This window comes from Urocampus carinirostris, chromosome 10 (genome assembly GCF_059441175.1).
Source record: "Urocampus carinirostris isolate Australia breed hairy pipefish chromosome 10, RoL_Ucar_1.0, whole genome shotgun sequence".
NCBI classification, from domain to species: Eukaryota; Metazoa; Chordata; class Actinopteri; order Syngnathiformes; family Syngnathidae; genus Urocampus; species Urocampus carinirostris.
The window spans coordinates 32,068,877-32,090,397 of NC_142358.1; the positions used below are offsets into that span (position 1 = coordinate 32,068,877).

General features: G+C 39.5%; 1 protein-coding gene across 1 annotated transcript in view; it reads right to left on the bottom strand.

Annotated features, from left to right (window-relative positions):
* Nucleotides 1-21,521, bottom strand: part of tiparp (TCDD-inducible poly(ADP-ribose) polymerase) — a 46,495-nt gene that overhangs the window by 24,222 nt on the left and 752 nt on the right. Inside the window, exon 2 of the mRNA XM_088345554.1 lies at nt 19,060-20,037. Coding sequence (XP_088201680.1) covers nt 19,060-20,015 — 956 coding nt within the window. The 5' untranslated portion in view covers nt 20,016-20,037. The remainder of the gene's footprint in view (nt 1-19,059; nt 20,038-21,521) is intronic.

The window sequence follows — 21,521 nt, forward strand, 5'->3', positions numbered from 1 at the left end:
GTGTATGGAATTTTGAACTTTTTTACATGCCATCTTCTGGCTTATGTCATATTTGCAGCTTCTGTCAAGCTACTTATGTGCGTGCAAGTACATGCATTTCTCAGACACGCTCGAATAAACACTTCTTTTTTCATCTTTCTTGAGTTTTGAGTTGGCGTTTGGACTGTATTTGAAACAGGCCTTTGCTTACTTTCACCATTTTCATCCTGCACTAACAAATCGTCATCCTCGTGCAAAAATGGCATTACAGACAATAATCAGTTTTCGAGAAAAAAGGCTAAAAACTGTCACATATTCGAAACAATAGTTGCACTTAAATTAGTCTTATTTTTTCTGAATTCCTAATTAATTAGTATTGATACTAGATGAGTTTGTCAAAACAATTGTTAATTAGGGGATAATTAATTTTGAGGCCTTATTGTTTACATATTTCTCATGCAAAAATGGCCCCAACCAACATCATTTTCAAGCAGACTTGTGAGAAACATGAATAGAATTTCAAGCCTTCACAAGCACTTCACCCAAAATTCAAACATTTTCTAATCAATGAAAACACAATACAGTGGAACCTGGGTTTTCGAACGCCTCTCAGTTCGAATAAATTGGTGTTCGACCAAAGATTTCGAGAAATTCTTGCTTCGCTGTTCGGTCAAAAATTCGGAGTTCGAACGCCGGAAATGCGTGAGTGCGTACGCTAGGATGCAATGCAGAGCGGCGTACGGGTGTAGATCGTGTAGATCGCCCCCACCCCTCATGACCAACTGTTATCACGTGCGCACTTGCCTCTTTTTGCTTTCGCTTTTAATATCGGTGAACGGAGTGTTTTAGCCCCTAACTATGCCTCCGAAGAAGGTCGGTGCAAGCAGGACAGGTGAAAAAAGAAAAGTTGTTCGTACAACTATTGCCTTTAAGAAATACATAATAGCTAAACATGAAAGAGGTGTGCGAGTTTCCGATCTTGCTAGGGGGAATACAGCATGCGCCTTCTGCTAACCACCACAAAGGTAAGAAATCGTATTCATAATTCTTTTCTTTATCTTTTTTTTTACACGTTCGTGTACGAAAGATTACGCTGACGCGAACGTACGAGTAGCCTTGGTTAGCTTTATGATTCGAGGTAAACATTCAGGGTGTTGGAACTGAGCCCAAAATTCAGGGTGTTGGAACGGAGCCCCCTTTCCAATAAAGCGCTAGCCACTTGTGGTGCTAAATGACTGATTTTTTTTATTTTGACACGTTCATGTTAGCGTAATCTTTCGTACGGAAGATTACGATAACGCGAACGTACGATTAGCCTGGGTTAGCTTCATGTTTACGTTAAACATTCATGGTAAACATTCAGGGTGTTGGAACGGATTAAAACGATTTACATTATTTTCAATGGGAAAAATGATTTCTATGATTGAACAAATCGGTTCTCGAACAGGGTTCTGGAACGGATTATGGTCGAGAACCGAGGTTCCACTGTATTAAAATTCAGGCATTTACAATTATTTCAAGTATACCTAAAAAAAAACTGGTTTTAGTAATAACAAACTAAAATGGCTTCTGGTTTTATTGTACCATTGTTATAATTTTCACTTTATCAGCATTTTAACTACTATAGAAAATGTCTACGACCTCTCGAAAAAAGTAAGGGTCATCATCTCAGCGTGTCTACGAGTTTTTGTGCGAGTGTGTTTGTGGGGTGAAGAGGTGGGGGCGACAGTCTATCTACATTAGTCTGCCATATGGCCTCCAGCAAGTCATGTTTCTGGGTCAGACATAGTACTTGCATAAATATGGGCACCGTATATTGACACGCTATGCCATGCAGACAGTGGTCAGACTTGTGCGCACATGCACGGACACGTTATCATTGCCAAATATACATTCACACAAAAATTAACAAAAGATACACTAATTAAAGGGCCCCTCATTAATGTCGTTTGCTGAGAATATAATTGACAGCTTTGTGTATCTGTTTTGAAGTGTTGAAAGAGGTCTGAACCCATGTAAAAGGATAAAATTATATCTAATTGTGCAGACATTCATGAAATGCAAATTAAGGTGACCCGGGTTGTTTGTATATGGCTGTTTTGTAACTTATAAGAACTAAATTATCCATCACCTTTGGCAAAAATGAGATAAAAAGGGTAAAATACTGCAACTCCATTACAGGGACATTGTGTAATGTTTAGCGCCCCTGTAGTGGTAAAGAAACGTAAAAAATACATTGATTTGAAAAACAAGAGAGCCAACAAGCGCCAAACTAAGTTCGAAATCCCTGCACTCCACAACACACTGGCATCTCATAGTCAAATATTACACAGTGTCCCTTTAATGTGCAAATTCATTGTAACTTCCACCTTGTAACTTATATGCACAACCAAATCACATACTCTGCAAAACTGGGTAAACTTCAGAAAATAAACACAAGACTGTGAAAACATATCTCGCGGCTTATTTTCCGTATTCACTTTTTCGTTTCTGCTAAATGTTATTACACGAGACTATGAAAATATATACCTCGGGACTTTTTTCTTGGCTCCCTTTCATTGCACTATTGTTACGATGCGCTCTTCTTTTTCATTCACAAAATTGCACTCATTATAATTTAGGTCAGTCTGTTATGATAACCAATTTGAATCACCTGTGGCCGCTCATTTGGTGCCAGCCGCTGCGGGCTCTGATTGGCTCCCTGACCCTTTTCAAACCCAGTCCTGTCACTCTCCGGTTGTCAGTCCGTCTGCGAATCTCTGTTGATACAAGGCAAGCCCTTTTTTTGACCCTGACTCCCGCCTGTCCCGTTTTTGCCCCCGTTTTTCCACTTGCCCGTTCCTGATCTTCCTGTTTGTCTCTGGCTTACGACCCGTTTTTGATCCCGACTACGTCTGCTCTCCCGTCCCGGCTTACGACCCGTTTCGGACCAGACCACGTTTTTGCTCTTCTGTCCCGGCTATCAACCTATTTTTCCGTACCTGACACCGCCATCTCCTGCTTAAAAATCTGACAGCATTGTAAACTTGTGTTTTAATTTGGAGATCACTGAAAACCAAATTGTTAAATGATGTAAAATGGTATCAGAAATCTGCATCAGAGTAAAGCCTTTCGTATGTATTAGTAGCCTGTTCTGGCTTACGACTCGTTTCCGATCCCGACCACGCCTTGCTCTCCCAGTTCCTGCTAACGACCAGGTTTTCCGTCCCTGACACCGCCATCGCCCGCTACGGAAGAGCAAATTCCGTATTCGGATCACAACCAGAGTGTGAGAGCGACTTGCTTCCGGGGTCAAGCAAAAACTGGATCGTGGGCGCAGCCCTTCCTCTTTCTTTCAATAAAACACAATTGGGTCCTGATTCCGTTCTGGTTGTGACAGTCTCTATGCACTACGTAGTACATATTTTATATCACATATATTCATTCCTTTACCCCGATAGTTTCTTATCTTTTTTTTTTCTTTTTAAAGTCTTTATTAATAGTTAACCCTGGAATGCCATGTCTAATCTTGTTGCATACAATGTTTCACAAGGAATAAATTCACCTTTGAGTATGAACATAAATTGCTTTGTGTCACACACTTTTAAACAGCATGGACTCTATATTCAGTTTGTAGGTTGTCAACATGTAAGAGGAAATAACACAGGAATAAAAACCCTAAACATTTTCCGAATCAGCCGAGTCAAAGTCCAGTGTTTAGGCATATTCCGGTAATTTGAAAATGTTTGATGATGACATCGAAAGTGAATTGTAACTGTGAGCTGCGAAAGAGAGGAAGAGGAAGCGGACAATAGAAAATAAATAGAGCAGATTTACAACACAGGCTAGTGCATTTGGAAAAAAGCACATTCTTAATTGTTTCTGTGTTTTGATTGACGACTTTTCCCCCTTTGTTTTGCATGAAAGTCCCGCGGATGCAGCTGCATAAGCTTTCCACCCACTTCCCCCCCGATAGACACACAACCACTGTTTGCACACGTACAATATATTCTGTTGAACAATCACATTTGCAAATTTTATTATCAGCATACAAAGTGCACTTTAGTGGCGTTTACAGGGAGCCTCCCCGCCTCCCAGATCTCCTTTGTGTCTCCCACTGTGTGGCCCTAACAAATATTTGGACAGCAGACAGGACAGTACTCGGTAATTTTCATAGACCTTTCACTCTGCTCCGGCCCTCCTCTTGTTCCTGACTGGTTTGTAACGTTCCCAGAATAAAATTCCGCCAGTTAAATTAAGTGCACTCAAACGGGGCGCTTTGGACACGGAGGCTAATCAAAACTTGGAAAGGGACGTTTCTGGCACCGGTTCTACAGAGATCAGTTTGATGCATTACACGTTTTAAATATTTAAATAATGAAAATAAAACATCTGCTGACTTGAAAGTGGTGTGCTTAAGGTGTGGAGGCAGGCAAAGAAAAGAAAGGGGGAGGAAAAAAAACGGCAAAACCTGCTCTACCCTGTACCACGCGGTTGAATTTTCAAAGTCATAACGCGAAGGGCGAGGCGGGGTTGTTGCTGGAAAAAGAAATAGCCTATCTACAAACATAAAAAAAGAAAAAAAAATACTGGAAGTAACAAGAATGTCAAACAGGCTATTTATTCTCATCCCACCCTCTACATGCACACATCTCGAGATTTTCTCACAGCGTAACTCGCACACAAGCCTGCATACTGGCATCAGTCATGCGAGTGTGAACGTCACAGGAAAAAAAAGAACGCTCCCTCACATACATTCTTTAGAAAGATTCATGTAGACACATGCAAAACTGATCCAGTCATGCCTCAATAAAACAGTTGATAAGATCCGCTAACGAATGCTTCGTTTGCGCAAAAATACACACAGAAACTAAAGCTGGATCTTTTTTGTAAATAATTAGAATTAAGTTTTTATTTACTTTAACGCAATAAATTCATCGTTATATGTTTTATTGATGATTTACTCTTATTTTCTTTTAAATAGAATAAATATTTTTGACAACAAACATCGTCACATAATAGAAAACTTAAACGTGTATTCATTGATATGTATTATATGAATCAAAAACATTGTAAATACAGAACTACTAAAATCAAGTTAAGTCAAGATATGTTTAGTTGTATAGCCCTTAATCTCAAAGAGTCTCAAAGGGCTGCACAGACCACGGATTATTGCAAACCACAGACTATTATGACACCTTCCCCTGATCTAAAACCTACATGAGGGCAAATAATACACAGATATTGTCAATATAAAATATAGGTTATTCATATGCTATAGAATAGAAGTGTGTTTTAAGCTTAGATTTAAACATTTCCACTGAGGTTGCAGATCGAAACCTCAGAAGGAAGAGAATCCACAGCACCAGGGCCCGAATGGAGAACGCTCTCGAACCTGCGGATCTCTTCTTGGCTCTTGGAATCACTAGTAGACCAGCATTTTCAGAGCAAAGGCTCCGGACCGGAACATAGGGGGAAAGTAAATCCAAACACATGAGAATATAATTCTGGGTGTGGTGTAAGTACGTTTACGGCAAGACAGTAAGTAATAAACAAAATTGCAGATTACATAACGCAAAAAAAAATGCGTGGTTTTAATTTCTAACACTTCCTGGATGTAAATTTAGGTTTTAAGAAACATGTGCGTCATGGTGCATTATAGTTACTTGACGTACTATTATTAGTTTAAGCTCCATGACACAGGATATTCTAGCAACCTTATCTTCTAAATATTAATATTATAGAATCAAATTGTATTTCAGAATGGATAGAGAATTTACAAATTTGTATTCTTTTACCTGTAGCATATCAGAGTGGCATTTATAGGTGTAAAGTGGTTATTAGACACTGTTATCACTTACATAAACAACAAAGTAGTGATCATTAAAAACATTATTGTGCAATATCGGTACAGACGCTACCCTACTTACGAACGAGGTAGGTTCCGGATGATTGTTTGTAAGTTGAATCCATTCGTGAGTTGCTTTAGTGCTATATTTTGCACGGAATGTATGCTTAAGGTTTGTATAAGTGTGTTTAAGGCTTGTATAAGTAACCTGTATTGTTTTGTACTAAAAAAATAAACATAATATATTTTGCTCTCTAAAGATAACTTAAGTTAAGTTTAACTTTGGAAGATGAGCTTCAAGAATTAAACGACTTTCTCTTCGGTGGTAGAAAGTGGCCGAAAAAAAGCGATTCAATCATTTTCTCAACCGCATCAAGCTTTTATTCCATTTTCATCTCAAAAGAAACGGCTCGCCTCTTCTTTACACTTTACACCAATCATATTAAATGGATGCACGAGATATTAAACAATAAAAATGTCAAAGTGCTCAGCGCGCTGGAGATACAGTATAGAATGTTTACACACTAACTAGGAAGAAGACGGATTTGTTCTCCGGGGTGGATGCTGGGTGACCTCTCACAGTGCCACACTACCGTTTTTCGTAAATTAAATGATCTCAAGTAGGGGAGCATCTATATTAATATTACCGTTTAATATTTGCAATGATCACCTTATTTAAAATACAAAAACTGCAAATTGCTTGATTTGTTTTTTGATTTTTCCTAGTTTTCATGGAAAAAGGGTATCTAGTAATCTGCTATAAACTGGCCAACTAAACTACAGGAGATTCCTCGTATTTGCAACCTCAGTTTAAATTTAGAAAGATGAAAAGTGTAAATATTTTTATCCTGCTCTTTTTTTACAAAATCCAGCCTGCAGGATGTGAAACCAAAGAACTGCTACGTTAGAGCTTTGATCTGTGTTCTTCCATTTGTTACATCACTATTTTTGATGAACTGGTTTGACTCAGTAAATGAAAAAAAAATGACCTGAGCGTGACAAATATTTTTCCAGCAGATTTAGGGCGGGAGTAATTCTTTCAAAGATATCCGGCTATTTAAATAGGCAGCATCCGCAGACATGCAATGGTAAGTCAAATTATTATATTGTGTAACCCTTACACAGCCATATGAAACGTAATAGTGTAGTGGTTCACAAATGGAGCAACGTGAAGGCCCTCAAGGAGGCTACTTGAGATTATAAAACTATCTTCAAAAAAGAAAAATAATTTAAAACATTAATGGCTTGTGAAAGCCTATCCCCATTTTTTTAATTCAGGAATCAATAAAACAAATATTATTCCCCCCAAAAATGAGTCTTGCATGAACCATTGATGAGGATTTGGATAACGATCAAGTCAAGTCACATTTATTTGGAGAACCACTAATCAAACAAAAGTGATATTTTTTTCAGATGGCATCAACTGAAATTATGTATTCACTTCTATAATCATAATATTTTAGGAAGATTGTACATAACATAACTCTCATTTATAGACGACGTCCCTAAAAAAAGTTGAGAGAAAAAAATATTCCAATTTGAAGAAAGTGGATCCGAACACTACTTGTTTCAATAGTCCCAAAATCGTATCACTCTATATCAGGGGTCTCAAACTCAATTTATTTGGGAACCGCCAGAGCCACAGTCTGGGTGAAGGAGGGCCGAATGGGGTTTTCCACAAGAAAAGCTCTGATAAAATGGTAAATGGTCTGCATTTATACAGCATTTTTCAAGTCAATGAAGACATCCCAAAGCGCTTTACAATGTGCTTCACACTTACCCATTCACACACATACACTCAAACACCAATAGGAAGTCAGCCATGCAAGGTGCATCCCTGCTCTTTGCGGGGATTAGGAATTCAGTGTCTTGCCCAAGGACACTTCAACATATAGCACGGAGGAGCCGGGAATCGAATCTAAAAATATTCTTCTGTTCTCTAAACAATTTTTTCAGGATTTACTACACAAAATCTGTAAATAAAAAATATTGGGAATAAATATTATTATTTTTTTAAAATCAATGAATCGATCGATCAGTAAGTGTGTGTGTGAATGGGTAAGTGTGAAGCACATTGCAAAGCGCTTTGGGAGGTCTTCATTGACTTTAAAAGCTCTATATAACTGCAGACCATTTACCATTTGTTAATGTAGCATGAAAATGGTGAAAGTAAGAATTCTTCTTCAAGTAGAGTCCAAACGCCAACCCAAACCCCAAGAAAGATGAAAAAGAAGACTATTCAAGCGTATCTGATAAATACACGTACATGAACGCACATTATGAACAAGCTGACAGAGGCCTCAATAATGACATAAGTCAGGAGATAGCAGCAGCGAGTCAAAAAATTCCGTACAGCTCTTTCAAAAAATAAGGTACTGTTTAAAATGATGGAAAAAAATCAGTCATTTTTGTCTGAAACCTGTAATCTTAGCTATTTTTTTCATCACAAACCCCAAAGGTAGGCTTGTATTGTACAAATAATTCCCGAAAACCGGGTAACTTTCATGACAGCCTAAAATAATTGTCTCATTTTGGACAAAAAAACTTCATAAAGTCATATCAAATTGATCCAAGCGGTGAATAGGTCTGTTGTTAAATAAATACTTTTTATTTTGATTCTTTTGTGGAAGCGCGAAAAGGTCGAGAGTCACTGCGCCAGTGCATCGACATTAAACCAGGAAGACCTGTTTGAAAAATCTTTTGAACAAGGATATTTATCTAAATTCCCGGCCCTACTCTTGACTAACAAACTCCTAACCTCACCCTGCTGATTCATAGTATGCAAGTACACGCAAGCACACACAGTTCATGTTTGCACACAATCACAAAAAAAAAAACACACACACAAAACAAAACGATCTTGTGTTTTATATAAAATCTATGACATGAATCACTCTGACTTGACGTGAAATTGCACGCACACACAGAGTTTGATGTCAGGTCACTTTGCCCCTAGTCCTGTGTGACTCTTAATGTCAGTTAATGACAAGCAAGCCTTTTATCACCTGGCTAACAAAAGAGCCCTATCTGTAGCTCTGGTTGGCCTGCACACACACACTGACACGCACACACGCTTCGTCACGAGGCCATGCAAGAATTAGCGGGCCGTCTTTCAAGTCCGAAAATATGCTCCTTATTACACACACACATTTTACAGGAAATGGGCTTAAGACGTTCTGTTTTCTAAATCTAACATCACATGCTGCTGTGTTCTAATCATGGGTGCAACTGCAATTCCAAAAAGTACAGACAACATCTCATGCATATAGAAAAACGCATGCTCAGCAGTACGATGATGCTTCGCCAATAACTGGACTATCGAGGATTATAACAGTGCAACTTGTCGAACGAGAGGTGCGGTCGACAAAAATTTCTAATAGAAACATTTGACAATGGAAGTACATTGTCGTCAGAAGAGAGACATCTCTACATAAATATCATCTGCTGAGAGTCGCTCATGCGCAATAGCCAAAAGCATCTCTGTCTGGAGCGGTAACATAAACATACAGAAATGTCTCTGTTAACATCAACTACTTGTTCCAAAACTTTAAAACTTTGGGAGCACTTTAGCCTGAATGCAGCCAATAAAAAGACTATTTGCAAAGTTTACAAATCAGATCTTCTGTATCATGGCGGTAGATTGGTGGCGCAAGAACATTTACGTCATTTACGACCTGGAATGTAAGGATGTAACTATTAGTCGACGTTGACCACCCAAAAAAAAAATGAATGATAGTAATAGTTGACACTAAATTTCAGTTTGGACTATTTTTACCAGACACATTTTTTCAAGAGAAAAGAATCTCTACATAACTATAATCTCTGACCAAAGTCGCTCAAGCTTAATAGCGTCTCTAGTTGAAGGGGTAACATAAACACACACCATAGCATATACGAACAACAAATTAAAGTTTGGAGCAATTTAGTCTGAAAACGGCCAATAAAAAAACGACTTGGAAAGTTTGCAAAGAAGACCGTATCATGGCGGTAAATCGGTGACTCGCTAACATGCACTATGTTGCCCATACGGCAACTGTTTTTCAACAATAATTAAGTTACTGTATTTAAAAAGTAAAACAAGTTTATAAACAGATGTAAGTTCATTAAGAAGTGGACTACATAAATATTTTGTGTTTGTGTTTGGGATTTAACATGAAAATTGTAGGAAATAATACTGCTTTCAGGTTTCTTGCATCGCCTCCTGGTTATGCCAGCTCAATTTAAACAAAGATTTAAGACAACGGCTGGCAGGAATGTTGCATGTTTAATCCATCACCATCAATGTTAAAGGATTTATAAGGCAATTTTGTACGTTTCTTAAAGTTTTTATATGATATAATAAAATTACATCTTATAATAGTTCAGACAGATGTAAAGTTTTTGCATTTTATTTTCAAAAACCTTTTGGCCCATGGTCTGAATGCATTGTATTGTATTGTTGCAGTTTTCACCATCCAAAAAAGGGAATTTAAGTCTTAATATCACGTCCACTGTGGTCACACCCTCTCATGCATATAAAACCTCGCGAGTTCAGCAGTACAGTGCTGCTTAACTAAAAACTGGACCGTTGAGGATTATAACTGTGCAACTCGTCGAACAAGAAGTTGCTGACGGCATGAACGTTCCCATTCGCTGTTGACATCACCACAAAGACAAACCTTTCTTCTGGTGTATCATATGGCTGGGAATAGTTAGTGCTGTAAATAATTCACAAATGAGAACGGTACAATTCTCACACTTCATACCAGGCATTGCCAAGACACAAATCCACAGACGACAAAATGTGTCTGTGTTGCCATAACAACGGTCATGCTCATTATGTCAACTACTGCTCTTGAGCTCGAGATCGATCTTATCATCAAACCGAGGTAACCACAGTGATCCCCCAGTGCGTGCGTACGTGCTTGCTGTCATGAATAGACCAGCCGGATTTTGCCTCTATAGAACGCCATCAAAGACTTGTGAAGCCAGGCTAGTGCAGCAAAAAGCTTTGATAGAACCAAGCGCTGAATGAACCGGAACATTAAAGAAGTCAGAGGATTAGCTCTTGAAGTCAAAAAGCCACCAAGACAGAATTTAACATCGTTTAAAAGGTCAGCTTTGTTAACAAACATTACACTGTTAGCCTGTTTAACATGAATTATTGTGTGGTATGCTTGTGGCACGGCAGCAAACAGAAAAAAAAACATACAAAGAGCGATAAACACAGCCGAGAAGATCATTGGCTGCTCTCTGCCTTGTCTGTAGGACAATGCTGGCTTGCAACATTATTAAGGACTCTTCTCACTTCTCATTAAATGTTCCAGGAAAAATATTTCAATGAACCAAATTGATAATAGTAACCATAAAACCAAGATTAAACTCTTAACATTTTTTACAGGAACATTAAAGGGTGAAAAGTATCATGGTTTTAGGGAAGCATTCTGCCCTTCCATCCATCCATCATCTGTAATGCTTATCCTCAGTAGGGTCGCGGGGGTGCTGGAGCCCATCCCAGCTATCTTCAGGTAGTGTGCAGGGGACACCTTGGTTGCCAGCCAAGCCGCACACAGGGACAGACAACTCACTCGCTCATTCACACGAAGGACAATTTGGACCGGCCAATTAACCTGACATGCATGTTTTTGGAATGTGGGAAGAAACCGGAGTGCCCGGAGGAAACCCACGCAAGCACAGGGAGAACATGCAAAAAAACGCTGGTGGCTGGACTTGATCCTATGACCTCAAAACTGTGCCGCGGACGCGCTAACCACTTATCCGCCGTGCCGTACGCATTCTGCCCTTAAGCTCACCAAAACACGAGATGTTTGATGGGTGTGGCATGATAGGTCTTCCTTCTTTTTCTACTCCATTTAAACATATTAACATTGTTGATGGTATGTCCTTTGATGATCATTTCTTACAAGTTAGATGTTTTTTCAGACAGTGTCGATCTATACAGTACACATATTTTCAACAATCCAAACCAACAAAAGATATTTTCAAAGACACTGTTTTAGAGAAATATGTCTTTGGCTTCAAATAATATTTGTAAGACAAAAATGGGTGGCATCATTTGAAAAATACAGAATTTATTTCGAGGCTTTGTCAACCTACATGCCTTACCATTGTATGTCTTTTAATAAGTGTTAATAAACTTAATTTCACTATCCTCGGATGGCCATAAAAACAACGCAAACATGCTAAGTTTTAAGACTTGGGAGAGGTATTTGCCATTGTTAATGAGAGGTCATAGAGCAAATGTATTTTCACCTGAGCGTTAAGTACCCACACTACAATCTTGCTTTATTTAAATTTTTTACTTCTTCCATGACCAAAACCCAAATCAATCAACAAATGTGCAGCTAAGAAGAGTGATGATTTTGAATGATAAAAGTGTGTATTTGAATGGCTCCAAATCTTTGAGCCATGTGCAGTTTCTATCACAGGAGCCAGCTGAGCCTGTCTGGCTATATGAGGGCGTGTGACATCACCAGGTACACATCCTGTTTGAAGGGCACGTTGCGTCGAGTTTCAGTTAGAGTTAAAATATTCATCCAGCTGAAAAAAATTGCAAAGCAATATCAATAAGGTAAATACGATACTATGTGTTTAACAGTCATACTCAAATGCATTTATAATTCATGAAACACAAAACAATTGGAAAATCGGTATAAAGAAACAACATCCCAGTTAATGATTGCACCAACTGGCAGTTCACTCTTCTTTGCAATAGGTCTTTTTTCAAACCAGCTAACTCTCTTGGTATTTCTTATTTTGGGTACAGCACCCAGAAAAAAGGACTATGGTTATAGTATAAACACTCCAAAATACACTAGTAACTGGAGTTTTCCATTGCAGTAATTTGCCGTACATGAGCCAAGCTTAATCTCCCGATAAACATCTGAGGGACCATGCACCACTTATTATCCACGAGCATCCAGTTCAATCACTTTGGGCGGCATCTCTAAGGAAGTCAAATGATCTAGCCGAGCACTGAACGTCTTCACAGAATTGTGATTTAGCAGTAAAACTAATTTCAAACTAGTATATTAGATGACATGAGAACACAAGATGCCTAAGGCAAAACCTCAGGCTGAACGTTTAGTTCAGTCCTTATCCTCAAATGTGTCTTTGTAAGACTGGTTCCAGGTGATGTGATTGAGCGATGTAAGGGATACAGACAGAGTACAACAATATTATGGCAAAATGCCTTGGCATTTTAGATATCATGTTGTATATATTGCTAAAATTGGTATTGCAATTTAAAAGTATGCTTCACATAAACATTTACACAGAAATGTAAGAGCAATTGAAATGTCAAAGTTTGGTTAGCAACCACAATAATTGTAGCAACCACAGAAATTGTATATTTGGGTTAGCTTTAAAAATAAATGACTAGTACGGCATTGAATATTCCAGTACTTGTAAGACTATCATTTTGAAGTTGGCATTGTGGAGCAAATGCCCAAACATTGTGGTGGCTGGCCAGACTTTGTTTGCTGACACTAGTCTATAAATACAATAAACTCTTTTGGGAACTCCAAATTCATAGTACCGCGCTTGATTTAGGTTAGCAACACCGAAGTAAGGTCAAAGACTATTAAATGTGTGCGATGAGGGCACACATGCACAAAAAAAATAAGCGCATGCTTGATGTTTTGGTTTGACTTGAGGGCTACAGAGGCAATGGACGAGCCAGATGGAGCCAGAAGGTCCCACTTTTCCCAGATGTGCTGTAAAGTATTTGCTTTGTCCTTGAGATTTGTAAGTCAGAAAAGAGAAAAAAAAACTGCATCAAATAACAATCTAGTGTTCACTTGAGGACCACACCAAACTTTTATGCGTGTCTCTCAAAGTGCTTTAGTACAATGTCACACCAGTTCCTTAGTCGCAGAATGATTTATGGTAATTTAAGTCGTAATAGGAGCCTAACAGCTCCGTCTTGTGCTGATAACACAAAGTAAGGAGAAACTGGGGAGTCTTTCTCTTTCTCAAAGATACTCGTTGTAGTTATGGGCTAGGGATGTTTAACATAATCATCAAACAAACACGATAAATTCCCAGTGTTGTAAAAATGCCCTGAAACACTGTGGTGCTTATATCAAGCCCAGGTATTTGCAACCCAAAATGTTGAAGAGCCAAACCTGACCAAAGAAAAGAAAAACACAAATATTTCTAGAGCCACAAAAAATGTAAAGTTAAATATGAATGTATTTTCTAAAATGAAAACATAAAGGGATTCATACTTAAAAGCTAGTCAGTTACTTTTTATTCTAAACGTTTTAAAGTACTGGAAAACATTAGGAATGTTTGTTGTATTTGCCCACTTACAGAAAACCGCAAAATTACAAAAAAACATACCTCCCCCATATTTACCATTTTGATCATTCCTGAAAAAGCTCCAAGGAGCCACAAAGGCAGTGCTAAAGAGCCACGTGTGGTACTAGAGCTGTAGGTTGCTAAGAACCATGCTAGCCTTATGTGTCCTTTATGCTGTTCAATGACTCCTCAGTTAGAATTGACTGTAACACTTATATCTAAACAACAATCAAATCCACCATATATTAAAAAAAATAATAATAATCATGTTAACAATGTTAAGACAACTGTAATCCTAAATTATGCTTTACTTGTAAACCATTGCTAGCCTAATGGTATTGCTAAAAGAGGATCTGATGCAAATGCTAAAAAAAATAGCATCTACTGCAGGAGTTTAGACAAATATTTACTAACAAATGCAGTGAAAAGAAATACCATACAGGGTAACATTATTTAAAGGAACAAATGATCTTAAATCTATTCAAAACTAGCGAAATGAATTACAACTTTCAACTAAATTGATCCCACGTAACATTAACCAGGGGTTGCCAAAGTGGTGCCCTTAAGGACAACAGAGTAGCCTGAGATTCTGATAACAGATCACCAGTACTGGGCCAGTAATTTTCTAGTAAGATTATTTTTTTAGTTATTGACTGAATTTATTAAACCTTACTTCCAATCATTAACCTGGTACTAACATATGTACAGCATAGTAAATAGCATGAGAAGTTGTTATTTTATAAATGTATACTTATCAAACTGGAAGACCCTTGCGCTAATAATTGACCAAAAGTTGACGCCTGTTTTAGTCTATATGTAAAAGAACAACCCCACATTAAATACACCCCACAACCCAATGAGGCCCCAAACATAACGTTTCCAAAAAATGAAATTAACAATATGTAGGAGAGACCAAGAGGAAGGCCGCGATTGACGTGGATGTATGGTGTTATGAGTGCTCTGCAGGAAAGGGGTCTAAATATAATGGAAGCTAGAGCTCTTGTTGGTGATAGAAAGGAGTGGAGGTGTTGTGAAAGGATAGTGGGATTGTGGACGCGTTCTTAGGGATGGGCTGGGCACCCGTATGATGCGGCAGGGGTAAACCAGTGAAAGCTGTCGGGCCCTGCTGTTGAACAAAAGAGTGTGTTGTGTCTGTCACCCTGACCCGAGTGACATGGCCGCTTTCTGGTGTCCCATTTCATCTGGAGGGACGAAAGCATGACCAACTTAGGTGCCGAGGTGCCTAACTTGTTTGGGTGTTTGGGCAATTGGGTTGGCCATGGTCCCAAATTTTTTGTGTGTGTTTTTTTGCTATATTGCTTGTACGTGTTTGTCTTGCTGTCGGTCACCCCTCATGAGGGATATGACCAAGGTAGATAGATAGATGAATTTATTAGGTATGCAATTAAAGCTGCTGCGAAGGGTTTAACTACGCAGATATTTCTGTTACCTCTTGTACTCAAGATTGTAGTGAAATGAATAGACGTTCTGTTCCTTCTGCGTACGACACACAAAGAAATATTAACGGACAAAACTCATGTGAACGGCTTTTGGGGTACATCATAGATATAGAACAAGGTGACCGTGCATGTTCTCATTGTGTGTGGCTATGCACGCATACAGTACAGTTCCGCAGGAAACGGCATGCTCCTTTATGTCACCCCGCCGCGGTCTGCCAAGTCCTTGCATGTGTGTGAGAGCGTATCTGAGTTTGAGTGTGTAACTGTGGGCGTGTGAGAGGAGAGTGAAAAGAGAGGTTTATCTCTGTCTGCTAAACTGTGTGCGTGTGAGCGCTGCAAGCCACTGAGCTTCTCTCTTCTGGTTTGCGTGAGCATCTGCGTGCAAAGCAGAGAGAGAGTGAGAGAGAGAGCGAGTGCGAGAGAGTAAATGTGTGAGTGTGTTTGTGCTCTATTGTGTGCATGTCTATGACCGAGGGAGGGATTGAAGCTGCCAAGTGCGGCTGTGTCAGTGACCGCACAGGGGGTCACAGAAGTTCACCACGCTCTGCCATGAGTGCTCTAAAGTCTGCTTAGGACAGAGTTGCAGCCAAGAACAGGACTGACTTACAGGAAATGAATCACAAATATTACAGCCAGGGAGATGGGAAGTCATATGATGAGGGACCTGATAGATTACGTTTGCACACAATAACAAAAACAAAACCAAAATAATCAATTAAAAATTACGAAAAAACTTTGCATACAATGAGTGGCCTTAAAGTTTCATTTTAGAGGGATTTTAGAGGGATTTTCTGCACATGTGTTAGAGACAGCACCACATAGTAGTTCTATCTACCTTGGTCATAACCCTCAAGAGGGGTACCGACAGCAAGACAAACACATACAATAACAAGGAAACATAAAAAAAATACAAAATAATAAAAAAAATTAAAAAGACCAAAATCTTTTGGACTATACAGGGATCAGAATGGAGATTTTCATTTTCAGCTGAAATAGCCAGGGTCCAGGAATAAAACAGGGCGGAGCCCCCCCCCCATTTTTTTGTAAATACTGCAAGATAAGTTCAAATGCAGTTCAGTCCCTGCAGCTTGAGCAACAATGCGGCCAATTTTTCTAACGGCCGCCAGGGTGCGCCAGAGCAATAAAGGAAAGAGTGAGACAGTCGGATTTTGAATGTTTGCTACGCAAGAGAAAAAGTGAAAAAGTCGGAATGCCTTTGGGGTTCAAAAACAGCGGAAATTCTGATCCCTGACTATGGCCAACCCAATAGCCCTAACAAAATGCAGATCACAAGTTAGGCACCCCAGCACCTAAGTTGGTCATGCTTTCGTCCCTCCAGATGAAATGGGACACCAGAAAGCGGCCATGTCACTCGGGTCAGGGTGACACAAACACTCTTGTGTTCAACAGCAGGGCCCGACAGCTTTCACTGGTTTACCCCTGCCGCATCATACGGGTGCCCAGCCCATCCTTAAGAACGCGTCCACAATCCCACTATCCTTTCATAGTAGTAAAATACATTATTCATCGAAAAAATCGATTTAAATAATATTCAAAAACAAATCATATGAACCTGTATTTTGAAAATACTCTTAGGTCTAGAAATCTGAGTCTGTCAAGCTAATCAGAATAGAGAAAAAATTGCAGTATTGGAACCGTGAAAAGTAACCCACATTATAGCGAGAGATTACTGTCCATGAACTATCATGTAAAGGTGCATTTTTGAAATAACATAATTGTCCGCCACCTTGCTGCTACGGGTACCCGAAATAAAAAACTTGCAAAAGGCTTGGCTAAAGAAATGAGAAAGAAATTGCAAGGTTGGTCACTTTGAGTCTTTAGTTTGTATTCTTACTAGTGCTTTGTAGTACTCGCTTTGGTTGCACTACGAAATACAGAGAAATCTTGTGGTCAAGTTTCCCTTTTACTCTCTGTACTTCTTACCAACCCTCCCAACCCTAATAACCTGCCTGGTGACTCAGGTAAGTGGACACTATTTGAGGTATGGAGCAAAGAAATATTTGTTCATAATTGCAACTAGCTCTAATCGTGTTAGGATGCAGGTTTTAGGTTCAAACCTAGGCTGCAGCGATTCAAACTAAAAAAGAAAAGGGTCTCAAACACAATTAACAGGAAGTCGCTTCCTTATCTACGCGAAGCAAATCAGTTTACTGCAACATTGTTGTCATGACAATGGCATCTAACCATTAACCACGCAGAAAACTGGCCCTCATATTCAACAAAAAACTGACAATCTGATAAAGTAAAATAAGTAAAAAACTACTGAAAGGCCATATTGTGATTCATTTATCAAAATTTATGACAGCATACTGTTTTAGGTTTGACTAGCTCCATATGAAAAAGTTGGTTTTGTCAATTTTGTAAAACATTCTTATGATCCATTTCTGTTCTCATGTTTTTTTTGTCCACAATGAAAGACTAATCAGTTTTTATTTGTTTTATTATTTTGTATAGATAATGAAAGAAAACCCATTGTGGGTTTTGGAAATATAGCCAAAAAAGCTTTAAATGGTTGGCACCTATCTGCTTAACAAGTGAATGAGTTAAACGTGTTGATATCAACACAAACTATTTGTGAAAGACACATTACATATGTAAATTAAGATTTCAATGAGCTCTGAATTCCTGTTTGTTTGTTGACTGTTTACTGTTAAGTGCTTACTGTATAGTCTGTAGTCTGTGTATCCCTTTGAGACTTCTTGTGATCAAGGGCTATACAAATAATCATGACTTGACAAGTGTTTATCATCTAGACCAGGGGTGGCCAACCCGGTCCTCAAGAGCCGCATGTCCTGCATGTTTTGGAGGTTTCTCAGGTGATGCAAATTTTAAGATTGTTTGCAAGCTGTGCGGGAGCTTGATAATGACCCAGGTGATTGGGATCACCTGTATTTGAACAGAGAAACTCCAAAAACATGCAGGACATGCGGCTCTTGAGGACCGGGTTGGCCACCCCTGATCTAGACGAATAAACAACATGTTTAGGTCAATACAACTAGTTACATTAATGGTTACCGTTTTTTTAATGCTTAAGTTTGTAAATGCTCAAGCTAACCTCATTATGGATGAGTTTCAGGGCTAACTTAGTTTGGTATCACATCTACACACATTAAAACAATAGGATTATAGAAGATCTTAAAGTCAAGTCATGTTTATGTGTGTAGCCCTTAATCACAAGAAGTCTCAAGGGACTAGACAGACCATAGTATTACACCATCCTCTGATCCACAACCTACATGAGGGCAAGGAAAAACTCAAAACCTCAGCGTGAGGAAAATGAAGAAACCATTGGAAGGAATGTGTGGATTGTCAACAAAACCAAAAGGGCAAATTCTTGAGTGACTGTTGTTCAACTAAAAACATCTGACAAATAACATGCAAAGACTTGTGCCAAGTGACAACACAAGCTGCTTGGCAGTTGGCACGAGCACAGTCACTGGCAAACACTACGAGAGCGGAACTGACACTTACTGATACTTGAGTCGGACTTGATCATTGTCCGGGTTGCAGTAGAGTCTTTCCAGCTGTTCCTGGGATTCGTCCGCCATGCTTTGCCACGTCTGAGTATCGCTCCTACGGATCTGCCAGTGATAGGGCAGAACCGTGTGGTGGTGGGCGCAGTCGCTGCCGTACACGCATTGTCCTTGGAGAAAATCCACACAAATGTCCACAGAGTCTGATTGGTGCGTGTGATACTGAAGCTGGGTGAGCAGTTCAAACACCAAGTCCAGGGAGGCCTCTTCGCTTTTATCCTGAAAAAGCACTCCTTTGTCAGGCAGCTGGGCTTGCAGGAGTAGGGGGTGGGAGTCCCGGAGGGCTGCGTAGTCTTTAACAGGAGCGGGATTTGGATGACTTGAGGGGTCTTTGATGGCTCCCTCCTGGTGAGAAGCCTGGGGTGTGACTATGGGAGGTACATCCCTGCTGGCAGTCGTTATTGTCCCAGTCTTGCCTGCAGCCCTGACGCCGACTTTCGTCCGCTCCCCCCTCCGCTCAGTCTCCTCCAATTCCGCCGTAGTATCGGCCATCTCCACATCCCCGGTACTCTCCGCCGCGTCGCCAGCGCTCGGCGAGTCTTTGAGGCCGCAAACCGGCCCAATACAGTTCTGTTTAGCCACCACGGCAGCGCAAAGGTTCCCCGGCGTTCGTCCGGCCTGACTCCTCGGCACGAACACGCCATCCCCCGGTATATCGCCGCTCAGCAGGGAGGTCAGAATGGGCTCCTCCAGGGCGCGGTGAAGGCATTTGGTGTCGATTTTCCTCTGCTTCTTTTTGAAGTAAGGTTTCACAAGAGGTATTTTGTCCGACAGTCCCACAATTGATTGTTCGGCATAGTCCTCCCCTTCGTCCACATTTAAGCTTACGTCGAGCGAAATACCGGTCGGAACACCGTCCGTGGATTTTTGCAGGATGTGCAACGGTTTCTCCATATTGCACACCTCACCCTTGGTCCTGTGAGTAGAGAAGATAAAAAGGTAATCCCCGCGCAGACATCTTTTCACAATGAAGTCATTTTGAAGTCATCAATCAACAGATCTTCTCATTTATTACCGTGAACGTCACGTTTCTTTTCCTGGAAAGAGAACCGTCTGAAGCGAAACCCGTACCGCATTGTTTCTCTACATAGCAGACACTTATATCAGGGGAATTTATATCTTCAAAGTCCAATATTCTCGCAAAACATTAAAAAGCCTTTGTGCCACCCGAAAAGGTATTCACTTACAGTTTTTGTTTTTATTTTTTTGACTCTCACTGTGCTTCAAAATTCTGTTTTCTGATGTAGCCTTTGGGGCTGGGGTGTTTTTCTGTAGTATATTTTAGCATTTTTTTTGTTGACTATAGTAATCACGCATTGTAGGTATGAGCCAACCCTTGTTTTATATCATCAGTAAAAGTTTTCTTTGCTATAAATCTGAGTTTCAGTGTTGCTGGATTTAATTGATTATAAACAAAACAAAATTGTCGTCAGATCAACCTGCAGAAGGATGTTTTGGCACTTCCAAGACAGACTGACAACATCGGGAGTAGTGGTTAGGTATCGGCGCTCTTACTACCGCGAGCTGGGTCTGAATCCTATTGCATTAGTTTCTTCAAACAACACGTGTGACATAAAATTATTATTTTAAGTTAAGAATAAGTGAAACTTAATTTTGTACTGATTTTTCATTCAAAATTGGGGTTGTGCGTTATACACAAAAACACAGTAAATATAAATGAAATAAGTTGAAAAACAAACAGTTTCTGAGACTTTAGCTTGGTTAATTTTGTGATGATCATACAATAGTCTATATTTGAACCTTAGGTGTGTTTTACCAAAACCTCCAAGAAAAAGAAAGCAAATTTAAACCAGGGGTCTCCAATGTGGTGCCCCCGAAGGAGAGCTAAGGTGCCCACGGACCTGTTATGAAAATAGCTTACCGGTGTCGAGTTATAGTTATTTATTTAGTAAAATTATCGTTTCCGTGGTTGACTGTGTCTATTTAACCCTACTTTATTACAGTGTATATTTTCCGTAACACTTTTTAAATGCTCTTTATCAACACGTTACATTAGGTATTTTTGTATTCAATATCTTTCATTTTATTATTTTATTTTTTTGACACAAGGATACAGCTGGAAGTGTGAATTTCCCTTCGGGGATGAATAAAGTATCCATCAATCTATCTTCCAAAGAATAACCTGGTAATAACATGGTAATAACATAGTAATAACACAATAAGTTGTTGATTTGGAAATGCATATCAAACTGGGTGCCCTTTTGCGGTAATTAGTAACAAAAAGTAGCTCTCTGCCCTGGTCTAGTGGTTGAGAATCGGCGCTCTCGCCACCGCGATCTGGGTTTGAATCTTGTCGTTAATGGTTCCCGACACAACATTTATGCCCTACAATCCTCAAGTTAGGTTAAAAAAAGCGTCATAATCGAATAAATACGGTTT